Here is a 12,762-nt window from a genome sequence, read left to right on the forward strand (position 1 = left end):
TGGAATAAAATAAAGGGTTAGGGTATAAACCAAGTTCTAATTAAAAAAAAAAAAATTAAAAAATCAATGCTGAGAAAACTTAACAATTATATGTAGCTCAGGGCTGAGGCTGCCATTATGTTTGCCTGAGCATGAAGTGGCAAGTGCAGCAGCTATCAATGCATACACACAGAAAATTCAGATCCCCTCATTACAAACCTTGAACTTGGAACACTGACCTCCCTTGAAACCTGTGCCCTGCTTACCCTGTGGAACAGTCTACCTTGCATGACCTGTCAGCAGTCTTTCTGGTTGATCTGGATGCTCCAGGAGTTAAGCTGTAGAAAGAATAATGAGAGAGTTGCCAGTCCTGCTCCATTTTCAGATTCTATTAAGAAAGAGAACAAACTATAGTTTTTTCACCCAAAATGACCAGAAAAATGCAATATCACTTACTTGGATTTAAGCAGCAAAAGATGCTCAAGCCTAATGAAGACAAGCTGATATATTAGTAGGTTTTCAGCAAGTGCACATTTCAGAACAGAAATCAAATTATGTGAGCCTTGATTATCAGGAAAGAAAAGTGTAGGCAGACCAATGCAAGAACTAGAATATATGCAGATATCTTCATTGCTTTTCTCATTGCATCCATGCCTGGAACTCTTTTTCTTACACCTTAAGCCACCTTTCTAAATTCAGGAGCTTGGAGACCTTGAAATTACCATCTTTCCACTCTTAGTCTCTATAAAATTACAGTTGAAACAGCAAGGTGGAATTAGGTTAAGGAATACCTACATGGAGATTAAATTTGAGAAAGTAACAGCAGAATCACCTCTCCAATTCATCTGGAGCTTCTGTGCTGGCCTATATCCTGCTCCCATGCAGAAGGTTGTGCTGCACTTCTCTGTGCAGGTTTTCCCAGCCCCAGGCAGGTTTGGCAAGGCACTGAACCAGTCTCTGGTGCTCCTTTAGCTCTCACCAGCTGCTTGTTACCACACCTACAGTTGCACTGGCAGAATTGCATCTCTCATTGATTTCCAGCAAAGTCCCAGCAGCTTAGTTAGAGAACTAAGGCCACAGGGATCGACTTTCTTCCAATTTTAGCTCAAGAGGTTTTGACCTTCAGATATTCACCTCCCATCCACTCTCCAAGCCAAGTTACCTCCCCACAGCCCCACTGTTGCTGTGGACTGAGATGACTCTAAGTCACATCAAACTCAGAGCATCTGCTCAAACTGCTCAGCCTACTTCAGACTTGTGAATGGGCACAGAATAAAGTGGTAGAGATGAGGGTAAGAGTGATCTCACCTTTCCCATACGCAAGTATTTCTTCATGCCTGAAAGTAGATCAGCTTTCAAAGGCAACTACAAGGAAAGATGTTCAGAGTTCAGGCCATCACAGCATGGAAAATGGGAGTGATCTAAACCCCTGTTTTCTCTGAAGTAAAATAAGAAGCACCCTCATGAAGAAACTTCTGCATGAAGCTTTCCTTCATTGTGATGCTCAGCAGTAGTTGCTGGTGGCAGGATTTGGTACAGCTGGCAAGGATGCCAAGTCATGTCCTTATTCTCCTTTTTCTACTCTATTCATTTGACCTGCTGAGATGAAGCTGCTTAGGGATCGAGTGGGTTAAGAATCGAGTGACCAGAGAAGGAGAGGAAGAAACTGAAGGTTTTAATTAAAGACAAGACTCTTAGAAGAATTCCAGAAAACTCATAATTAAGATAAAATCTGATTTGGCCTAAGTATGGGGCATATACCTCCTCATGGTGCATACCTCATTACAGCTGACAGAGCTGCATGTCTGAATGCAGTCACAATGCAGACAATAAACAGAAAGGATTTAAATCATCTTTAATACACAGGCAAAGCTTCCAGAGATCACAATTCCCTGTCTCAATATAACTGGGCAAGTTGCCACAGAGATACCTTCATATTAGAGACAAAAAACAGCTGCAAATTTCTATACACCACTGCTGGCCAGATTTATCTTGTGGGTTACACATGGCCAATTCTGATTTAAAAACCACAGCAGGTAAATTTTTCCCCCACTTTAATACCAACTAACAGTTTTACCAGACTGAGCCCTTACTGGCAGTGGACATGAAAAGAGGGTACTGTTTAAAAATGAAACAAACCAAAAAATAGAACAGACAAATATATGACACAACCCCCCAATTTCCTCAGTGCATTGGGGCACACATGCTTGCAACATCAACTCCAAAAAGCTGTATTTTATACAGCTGCTTTTTAAAAATGGCTGAGCAGGTGACACTCCTCAGCTGACCTCCAGGATTCAGTTCAGCAGATTTGCAGTTACACAGTCGCACAGATTTCTTTTTTCCACCTGAAGAAGCAGAGTTTCTGTCTGTAAGAGGAGGAAACAAAAGTAGCATCAAAAAATAAGCAACCGTGCTGTGAAACTAACTAGTTCCCAAAGAAAAGTCCACTGTTATAAAAATTGTCATTTGAGATGAAGCTTCAGCTTCAAGAATTATTCCTTACTACCCTGTAAAATAATTTAGTTTTTTCCTGACTTAACTGGCATACCAACATGGCAATAGTTCCTGTGACATGAAGAAATTCAGCCTTGGACACATTCATGTTTTTCACATCAATATATTCAGTATGTGTCTGGGTGCTGTTATTTTTGTTTAAAGCCACTTTCTTACAATTATACTTCAGAAACACAAACTTGGTCATAGATCTCAAGTTCATAAAAGGCCTAAAAAAAAATTCAAATCCATCAATTTTTTCTCATCTTTTTTTCTCGTTTTACTTAAAAACAGACTACAAAAATTAAATCTAGAGTATTACAGCCTGGGCTTGCTGTTGAAAGTTCTATGGAGAAAGTAAGGGATGCTTTACCTCTGTTTTGGCTTCTCCTGACTCACTGTGGTTATTGTTAATATGCTGGTAGGGCCTAAAGTAGAGAATAGGTGCTGAGCTGGCACACAGCCAGCACAGTTCAAACATGTGATGGGACTGCTGGCTTTTTAAGGAAAGGGATCCCAAACCAGTGAGAGCTGAGGTCTCCCAGTTGAACTGGTGTTCATCAGTATCATTGCTTCGGGTGCATCTTGTCAGAGAACTTGTCAGAGCTGGGTGTGATCAGAAAGGTCTGAACCCTCTGAGACCTGAGCAATCAGGGGCTGAGAACCAGGGAAGGGACCACAGGGCTGCATAAGCAGAATTGGGAACTTTTCCTTTCTAGAACACACAGACTTTGTTTTTCATGGCTGATCGGAGCTCTTGTGGCTTCAGTAGGTGCCTGATGGAGGTCAGAGCTGCTTGACATCAATATCATATCTTCATCTCAGTTTGTCTGTCATGAGCTGAAACTGTATCTGAGAATCAGTCTGATCCAAGAGAGGACTATGACCTTACTGCCATGGGACACACCAACTGTGGGAACTTCACTCACCAATTTAATCTCCACTGGTGTAGCCAGATAGACAAAAAAAGGGGAATCATGAAGACCACCAGGTCTAAAAGCCAGTAAACCCCATCCTTGATCTGTCTGTCATGATTTTTGTATGAGATGGAACTGTCACATGATTAGAGGATGTGTTTGAAAAGCTGTGTTATCCATTAACTCACATCAGTTGAAGACACTTAGAGAAAAGCTGGGGTGAAGCATCCTGCTTACCACCTACCTTCTTAGTACAGGAAAAGTATCCATTGGTCAATTTTCATCCCAAAATATAAACCACAGCCCTATATTCAATCGACTATTGTTTCTATTGCTTCAGCTACCCAGCACAACTGGAAAAACCTGATCACCTAAAAGATACTCAGTCACCACCTTCCAACAATCTCCTCAACAACCTTTGCTACAGTTTGAATAAAGGAGGTTGACAGCATTCTAACAGCTTTGAAGTTAAAACCAAAGCTGCTTACTATCTTATACATCTTTGATACAATTTCCAAACTTTGTTTTTACTTTCATGGGCTGAATTAATGTGCTTTAATGTTCCAAATAACCATTAGAGGTTTAGAAAGAAATAAAGAACACAATGAATCACCCTAAATCCAGTTTTATTGACTGTTTTGTCAGCGTGATCACAAAACCTTGTGACTTGTTCTCATCCCTTGGTGGGTTAAAGCAAGTTGTTAATTTTTTTGTTTATTTTTTAAATAGCAGGGCAAGGTCCATATTCTGGACCTATGAAAAATCTGATAAAATCCAGCTAAAAATGCAGTTCTGGAACTCTTTGAAGTTGTAATGCAATGTCCACTGGTTAGCTCTGAAAAGTGGGTTGCAATTTTGAAAAGAAGTATCAATAGTGCAGACTTAAACTTGTAGCCCATGGACTGGATTTGTTTCACAGGATTTGTTTCACAGCCTGTTCCCTGCTGGACTCTGTCTTGAGCAGCTTAGAGATGCAGTAAGGAACAGGTTGTGAGCTTCCTGAATGGTTTTGAGGGCAGCAGTTCTCTCCCAGTAGTATGAGAATCCTTTCTCAGTTCATGATCAGAGCTCTACCTGCCATACTTTGGCTGTGTGAGTTGAGAGTCAGAGGTATCCCCAGAAAAAAATGTCACTGCTGTTAAAACAACTTTTCCAACCTGCAGCCTGCTCCAAAGGGCCAGCAGCAATGAAAGGGTGGAAAGGACCTGCACCAAGCAAAAGGATCTGGTTTATGCCTGGGTAGTAGCCAGCCTCTCGGAGGTGATCTGTGACCTTTCTTTTACCACATAAGTAACATGCAGCCAGCCTGTCAATCAGCACATGATCCTCACATCAGTGTAGGTTACAAGCATGCCTGGTCTTGCAAAAGGAAGGAGATAAAAAGTTATGTGGCCTATGCTCGAGCCAGTTTGCTCACTGAGACACCATGCAGGTCAACACAGGGCCAAATTAATTGTGAAAACTGTGAGTTGTGCAATAAAACTCCATGGCTTCCCCTGTACAGAACTGCAGGGTGAGATTTGCAGAAGAAATTTAATGGGAATTGGCTCTCTAAGCTCTTGAGAATCCCTCCTCCTCCTCCTCCAACACTGTCACAAGCTGCTTAGTCATCATCTAAAAGTCTTGCCTGCAAACAAAAGAGGTTTTCAAGGAAATAAGTGTCTCCTGTGGGAATATTAACAAAGGGAATTGTATTTTCAGGGACAGAGACATTTGCCTCACCACAAACAGACTCAAGTAGTCAAATATAAAATACATATGTGGCTCAAAGGAATTGCCTTAAAACTTCCAGGTTGTATCAGACTGGACCACAGCTGAGTAATGAAACCATAGAAGTTCCAAGAAGTCCCAACTATTAAATATTTACATGTCTTTTGAAGATGTAGGTGGGCTTTCTAGCTTAAATGACCAGAATAGGCCTGTGCATAGGAATTAAAGGATCTCAATATGGATTCAATTATTTATATTTCCAAATTATAAGAAAGTGATAGGTTTGGTTTTGTGAGAATACATCATGGAGCCACATCTCCAGCCTGGATGTCAAATCCCTAACTATGAAAGTCAACAGCAGGAAATTACCCTCAACTGAAACTTTGTGTCCTCATCGTGTCCTCATTTCCTCTTCTTGGCTGTCTTTTTTTAATTAGAATATTACTGTTATCTTTGAGGCTCCCATTGCTAGCTTCCTGCTTTGGATATCTGTATTTCATAAAGCTTCTCTCTTGGCCTGCAAGCTGTAGGCATCATAAAGGTCATTACCATAGTCAGACAATCAAAGAAGATTTTGGTAGTGTAGATATTTTCCAGTCAAGTTTTAGAAATTCTGGGAAAAGTTCAGAAGTTTGTGAAAGAAGGAAAAGGTGTGCTAAAACCACTTTACAGCACAATCTGAAAATCTTTTTTTGGGCTGTACACAGTGCTCAGCAGATGTATTCACTAACCAGATTTCTTCCCGAAGGAGCCCAAAATACATTTGACCTGTAATTATTGAACAGATTTTGTTTAACTGTAAATGTGCTACATACCAATCTGGTTCTGCTGGAATGTTAGGGGGTTTTTTGGGTTTGTTTGGTTTTTTTATTTTTATTTTTATTTTTTTGTAGTATATCAGAATTCAAGACATCTTCATTCCTGCACCTGCATTTTTACATTAACACAATGGGCCCTGCTTGTAGTTACCACAAAGATAAGATTTCTTTGCTGGTAACTCCAGCAAAGAGTGAATGAACTGTGAATGACCTTGACCTTAGATTAGAATACCAAAAAAGTTTGAACGCCTTCTGTTGACAAAGCTGTGCAAGAGTGTAGCTAAAGGATGAGCACAGGAGGTGGGAAAAACACCTGAAACACCTCCTGAAACTCTTCTATCTGCCAGCAGCTGGGATGCAGTTAGTCACAGACTGCAGGTTGCAGTTGCAAGAGAATTTCCCTCACAGAAGGAGAACACCAACCTTGGCAAATTCTCCACACTGACTGCAAGGCAAACAAGTTTTATTCTCTATTCTATTCTATTCTATTTTGTGGCATTTTTCATCATTATGGAATCAGAGCAATGCAAAAAGTATCTCTGCTGTTTTCCTCCCTTAATCTCTCCCCATGTGCAGAGGAGAATCTTATTTAGTAGTCTTTTTGTCAGAGCTGGCTCTCTCCTTTTGGACAATAAACATAAATTATGCTCTCACCTAACTACCTCTAACATGAAACCAAATGTTTTGGTTTGTTTGGTGTATGCTCAGCATTTGGAATGAGAATAGCAGCACTAATGGCTCTGCCTTTGGCAAGAGAAAAACAGAGAACCAAGGACTGTAAATTCACACTTTCCTGAGCTTCCTAGACACCCCGATACCCAAAATCAGAGTAATTCCAGAGTATTGCCTAGAGAAATGAAATGTAATTACTCAGCATCACTTTGTAAGATAGGACAATACAATTTACTGTCTTGTGCAAAATCCATCCACCTCATCTACTTCTATCCACAGAATTTTATTCCATATTAAAACCCAAAAGAACAACCAAACAAAACTTGAAATGTTTCCTTACCCGTGTGTCTAGGTTATATGCTGTCTTCTTTAAATCCTGCAGAGCCCTCTGCATGAACTCAAATGCATGGCAATCGACACAGGGACGGCCTAGGAGAGAATTCAGTAGAAAATTGTCACTTCAGGGCATAGTGTTTTAAGCAGAAGGAATAAACACTAATTTTGAGCATGAGGAAGAGCCACAGAAAAGAGTTTGCAGAGTGAGTACTGAGGTATGGACTCTTCAGCACTCCATGTCACTGTCATTGGTCCATCCTCATGGTCCACCCATTGTCTCAAGGACAAAAGAATGACTTCCACAAATTTGCTTTAAAATGATTCTTCCTCCTTTGCTGTATCTCTTCTCTTCCCTCTTCCCACCATTTCTTTTCTCTTCTTCATAGTGTGGAAACACTAAAATCATAACCTGAGTCTTTCATTTTGCTCCACCAACCCTGGGCACATTTTAATTGTATGTTCAGATTTTTCAGAAATTACCTCTGAAGCCATTAACCTGTTTTCTGAAAAATCTTGTCCCCTAATCTCACAAACGAAAGCTCTAAACAGAAAGCTAATGGAATAAAATTGACTGCATTATCACAAGGATCACTTGGACTCTAATTTTGAATATGACACAGCTTTGTCCAAAGCCAATGAGGCCAGCAGCAGATAAAAACAACTCTCTGTCATTAGTGGGCATTGCTGATAAGCAGAACTGCTGCATTCTGGACTAACTGCAGCATTTAAGATAGTATTCCCATATCTAGATATCCAGACTGAAGGTCACAAGTTTTGCTTTGCCTTGATCATCATGTAATACAAAGTTGAGCCCTAACAGATAGCAGTACTGAGATAGAACAAATACAGAAATGATGAAATGTCTCCAAATCATCAGGCTCTACATGTGCTCTTATGCGCTTGTGCCTCTCTTGACAATTCCATAGAAAATATGAAGCAAGTGAGGAAATGTGAGGAATTCTGAGCACAAGTTTAGTTTGCTCTTTGAAGTTTGGTAAGGAGGAAAAGATGAAGTGTAGAGTGATGCTGGAAAATCCTGCAGTGCCTCTGTCTATTTTGCAAAGCCTTGATATCTGCCTGATTACTACAAGTCTCTGATAAGCTGCAGTAGGAGCTTCCAGCTCATAATCTTTGTACTAACCAGCTGACAGGAATCCTGCCCGCTGGGGGAAAAGAGCCTGCCAAATTCTTTAAATGGCTGGGAAAAAAAAATATACAATAAAAAAACCACCACTGAATAAATCTAAAGACCTCCTCTTTCACTGTTGTATCACCACCCACTCTTAGTGTCAAATACACACCAGAAATAAGAAGAGGACAGCATTTTCCTCATCAACAACTTGACATGAGGAACTGCCATTAGGTTTATGTGTAAATTAAGCTCAACATAGATCAGCAGAGGAGAATTGGATGGCTGAAGGCTGCAGAACCAAGTGTTGACACAGTGTGCTTTCTTGGCATCGCTGGGAATTTTTTTAATTAAAACCATTGCCTTTCATATAGTAGACATCACAGAGAATGGAAGATGTGATGAAGAGTCAATACCAGCTGAAAAAAGCAGGCCTCAAGAATATCTCTGAAAAATTAAACCAGGGTGATTCTTGGCATAGAAAAGGTGAACACAATGGAAGGGCTGCACACACACACACAAAGTACTAAACAGTGGAAGATTTCACGTACAAGACAGCAATAGACAGCAGATAAGTGTCAGAGTGGAAACCCATAGATGCAGAAGAAAAACAGCACTTACATGCTATCAAGTTGTGATTTTAAAACAAGACAAGCAAAACATCCAAAACAGTTAGAATTATGTGGACAAGCTACAGCGATATGAAGTCCTGCAACATTATAACTGCAGTACAAGCTGTATCAGAGGACTGTATGGTGGTACCTACTTTCAGCTGGTATGGCTGTTCCCCCTTCTTGGTCAGGTCTAGCAGGCTCTGCCAGAAGCAGTGCAACCACAAGAACTAAAGGAACTGTAAGGATCACTCTTCTCAGAAGGCAGGGTGCCAGCATTGTGGGAACAGGTGCTCCTCTCTTTATCAAGAAACACAAACAAGTTGGTGAAGAACATTAGAGATATAAGGGGTTTTTTACAATGACTTAAAGTTCCTGATGCCCAAAGCATTGGCAGTCTTCCTTTTAAAGAAAAGAAAAAAATACCAGAGTATCTAGAGTATGGACTCTAGATACTGTACTCTAGATACTATACCCTAAATACTATACAGATCGTTCTCTGTACTTTTCAGCAGTGCACATAAAACCCAACTGTGAGAGAAGTTCCCCAGACATAAAGGAGAAAATCAGAAGTTCCTGGACAGTTTTAGGTTTTAGCTGCAAGCCAGGCTTCATTTGCCAGTGACTTTGCCTGCTCTGTGACTCCAGTCTTTTTTCTAACTAAATAGTCTCAGACTAGCACATGAATCTGGACAGCTGATTCACTATTAGACTTTCAGATTAAAACATGCCTGAACCTGAAAATGAAATCCTTACCCACTCACTTGCTTTACAGATGCACCAGCATTTCACAGGTATAATAACTAAAGCTGATCATCATCATTACTACTGTGCACCACACTGATGAAAGTAGCAGAAAGATAAGATTTTTGTTAAACCTCCATAAATTTATGGGTTGAGTTTCTAGTGGTAAATGGATCAAAACTCTTTGATCTTCTGTTTCCCCTCCTAATCTGTGCTTCAGACCTTTTTTTGCAACCATCCATTTATTCTTGAACATCACAGCAAGGCCACACCAGCCTTAAAGGAAGGTACAGTCTGGACCAGCAACACCTTCCTTTCACACAGATGTAAAATTTGTCTAAGTACACAGGTTTCAAAAGTATTTTCTTGAACCAACAGGTAAATTATTCAGATCAAGAGGGAATGCAGGAAATTTGGACTGGCTCAAGTTGCAACTGTCTATTACAGATTTCAATCTGGGATCCTGGGAAACTGCTGGAGTGGTCCTTAGTTCAGCTAAGTTTACCTTCCATTCCTGCATGCATAAATGGAAGAAACATAGAATCAAATATGGTGAAGTTGTAGTAACACAATAAAAGGCACATGAAAATTCTCTTTAGCTGAACTCAGGAAAGCAGGACAACAAAATGGGTCTTCCTGATTTTTACATCAGTGCCTACTAAGCAAAAGATGTTGCATAAGAATATCAAACCTGCATGTGCTGAATGCAAGAGTACAGCACTCCCCAAACCAGCTTGTATTTCACATTTGGAAGAGCAACAGAGGGAGACAGGAAGGGAGTTTTTCCCCATTTTGTCACAGATACAGAGAGTAACAAGCTTGCTCTTTGATATATGCAACCCACCATTTCAGACACAGCTAATCTGAAGCTGCAAAATCTGCATGAACACTTGCAGCATGTGCAAACCACAAATTCATCCAGGAAAGGAGCAACATTATACACATCCCCTCCTGTGCACCTCCACCTAAACATTCAGTAGGGGATGGTTCAGAAGCAAGAGACACACATATACACTGAGAGTCATAAATGTATTCAGACCCACACCATAAAATAGAACTGGTAATTGAATTCTTATAGCCTCAGAACTGGGTTTCTTATCCCTCCCACTACTTGTAAGTTATCAGATGTGATCCTTTTTCTTATTTCTACAGTCCTTAAAATAAAAGGATTAAAATCATAACAAGAGGCTTGTACTTTCTTTTTTCATTAATGGCGATATGCTATCAAAGCAAGTACAATCAAAGACACCAGGCTTTGCTCAGGATGCAGCAGAGTGTCTCCAAGTAATAGTAAATCAGGATAATAACAGTTTCCTTTCAAAGTACCTAATGCAGAAGCTTCCTCATCAGTAGCAGCAGAGCCTATAGTTGACCACGAGTGCCACAAAGGTTCAACAAAACAAAGCAGACAGACTTAAACTTTTTCAGGGCACCTTACACATCACCCACCCCAGCATCAATCAGCTCAGCTTCACGTATTGGTCCTGCTACAAAATAATTGCTCCCCAATTGCAGCACACACCTTAGGCCACAGGTAACTACTGCCTCTTAGTTATCCCACGGGGAATTTGCTAACTGCAAGTAATAGCCATGACAGGCTTCAAGGGTGGTTTCTTTCTGCCATATAGCCAGAAACAGTGACACAGCCGTGCACGGGCTTCTGTGAAAGAAAAAAGTCACCCCTTTCTAACAAAGGAAAAAAATTTCAGTACCTGATTTCTCTCTTGTCTTTGTGATGTTCTCTTTGAAATGGCCGCTGCAAACTGCTAACAGAACAAGTGCAGCATTTCTGAGCATGTGCACTGTCTCTTTTTAACCTTCTCTGAAAGAGGTTATTACTGTGGGGAGATTTCTGCCATGGCAACAATGCAGAGCACTGCAGCACACAGCACAGATTTAAAGAGGAATAGGCTGTGCATCCCAGGTCTGTGGCAGGATGTCTGTGCTTTGACTTGTGAGTTCCAGCAGTGCCTTACCTGCTCCGGGTACAGCTTTTAAAGCCAGGTAATTTGACTCTTCTCTCTTGAAGTCCACTGAATGGTTTTCCTGAAGTCTCCTCAGCTGGATGTGGTGCCTGATTCAAGCAACTGGTTTCCCTAGTGCCCAAAAATAATGATGATAAATTACACCTGATACAAGGGAAATCAGCAAAAACTATGGGATTGCACTCAGGAAATACAGGGTATGTTACAGCTGAGACTTTGGTGAAAGACAGGAATTGTTCAACCCACAGTCTGCCAGTTCAACAGTTACAGCGGTTGGAATCACTCATGCCTGCTTTCCTGGGCAGATCCCAGTCTCAAGGCTGCCAGAAGAGCTGCAGGAGTGCAGGAACTGCAACACTGAGTCCAAACTTGAGTCTGAACTCAAGAGTAAATTCCACCCTCTTGTTCCATCCCGCACCTCTGGTTCCCTTTCAGTGCCCCATGAGCTCAACTCCAGAACACCACTGACTGCACTTGTACTGAATGCAGTGCAATAATGAAGCACAGATGATAAAAGTGCTTTTGTCAAAGTAAAGCAAAGTACAGGCATCACACACATCCCCACCCCCAAAATAGATTTCCATCGCAGATTAGACACTTGCAGAGCTTGTCCCAGAGAGAAGGAGCAGCACTGAGGAGCATGCACAGAACTTCAAAGGCACTGAGCTCCCTGTTTGGTTGTGGCCAGTTCAATAGGGACTCAGTCTTAAATGCTCTCATGATGAAAGTTGGGGGAACTCAGTGGCCAGGGAGGTCAGGCACACAAAACTTTTTTTCTTTGTTTTCCATGAACAGCAGCTCCTTCAGAAAATCATGACTAAACCCTTGGCTAACATTTTTCTTTTCAGCATGCTTTATAGCATGTCTCTTCTGTACAGCCCGAGGGGAATGGTTTGCTTCTATTAATTCAGCTTTTTAAGTAAGATGCTAAAATTTCAGGTTGTTCAGTGTGTAAGTAGGATGCTATATGAAGTTACAGCATGTACAAGCAGAGCCAAGAGAGGATTAATTATAGTGCTGCCATCCTTATACATCAAAGAAACAGGAAGAGGTGGAAATAATTTTTTAAGACTATTCTTTTGGGCAAACAAGATTTAGCATTTTGTGCAGAGATAACCATACAAGATTTGGTCTGATTAAGAATCTGCCTCTACACAAATTACAAAAGCAGATATTCATTATTCAAGCATCTCATCTCACACCTTGGCATCTCTTCCTGATAGATAACATAGATACCCACATACATGTACTCACACAGATATCTATCTATCTATCTATCTGACTTTTCTTAACGTGTGTTCTTGATCTTCCCAGTAAATCTTACCCTGTTCTCCCAAATCCTGTTCTTTCTCTATCACAACAGTA

General features: G+C 40.8%; 1 protein-coding gene across 1 annotated transcript; it reads right to left on the bottom strand.

Moving 5' to 3' along the window:
• Window positions 1–1,635: 1,635 nt before the first annotated feature.
• On the bottom strand, window positions 1,636–11,197 carry LOC103535747 (neuropeptide-like protein C4orf48 homolog). Its single transcript, XM_030450666.1, has 4 exons — window positions 11,125–11,197; window positions 8,824–8,966; window positions 6,933–7,021; window positions 1,636–2,348 (listed from the first exon to the last, which is right to left on the bottom strand). The coding sequence occupies exons 2-4, from the start codon at window positions 8,945–8,947 to the stop codon at window positions 2,277–2,279; spliced, it is 285 nt and encodes a 94-aa protein (XP_030306526.1). The 5' UTR covers window positions 8,948–8,966; window positions 11,125–11,197; the 3' UTR covers window positions 1,636–2,276.
• Between the last annotated feature and the right edge of the window lie 1,565 nt (window positions 11,198–12,762).

This window comes from Calypte anna, chromosome 4B (assembly GCF_003957555.1).
Source record: "Calypte anna isolate BGI_N300 chromosome 4B, bCalAnn1_v1.p, whole genome shotgun sequence".
Taxonomy (NCBI): domain Eukaryota; kingdom Metazoa; phylum Chordata; class Aves; order Apodiformes; family Trochilidae; genus Calypte; species Calypte anna.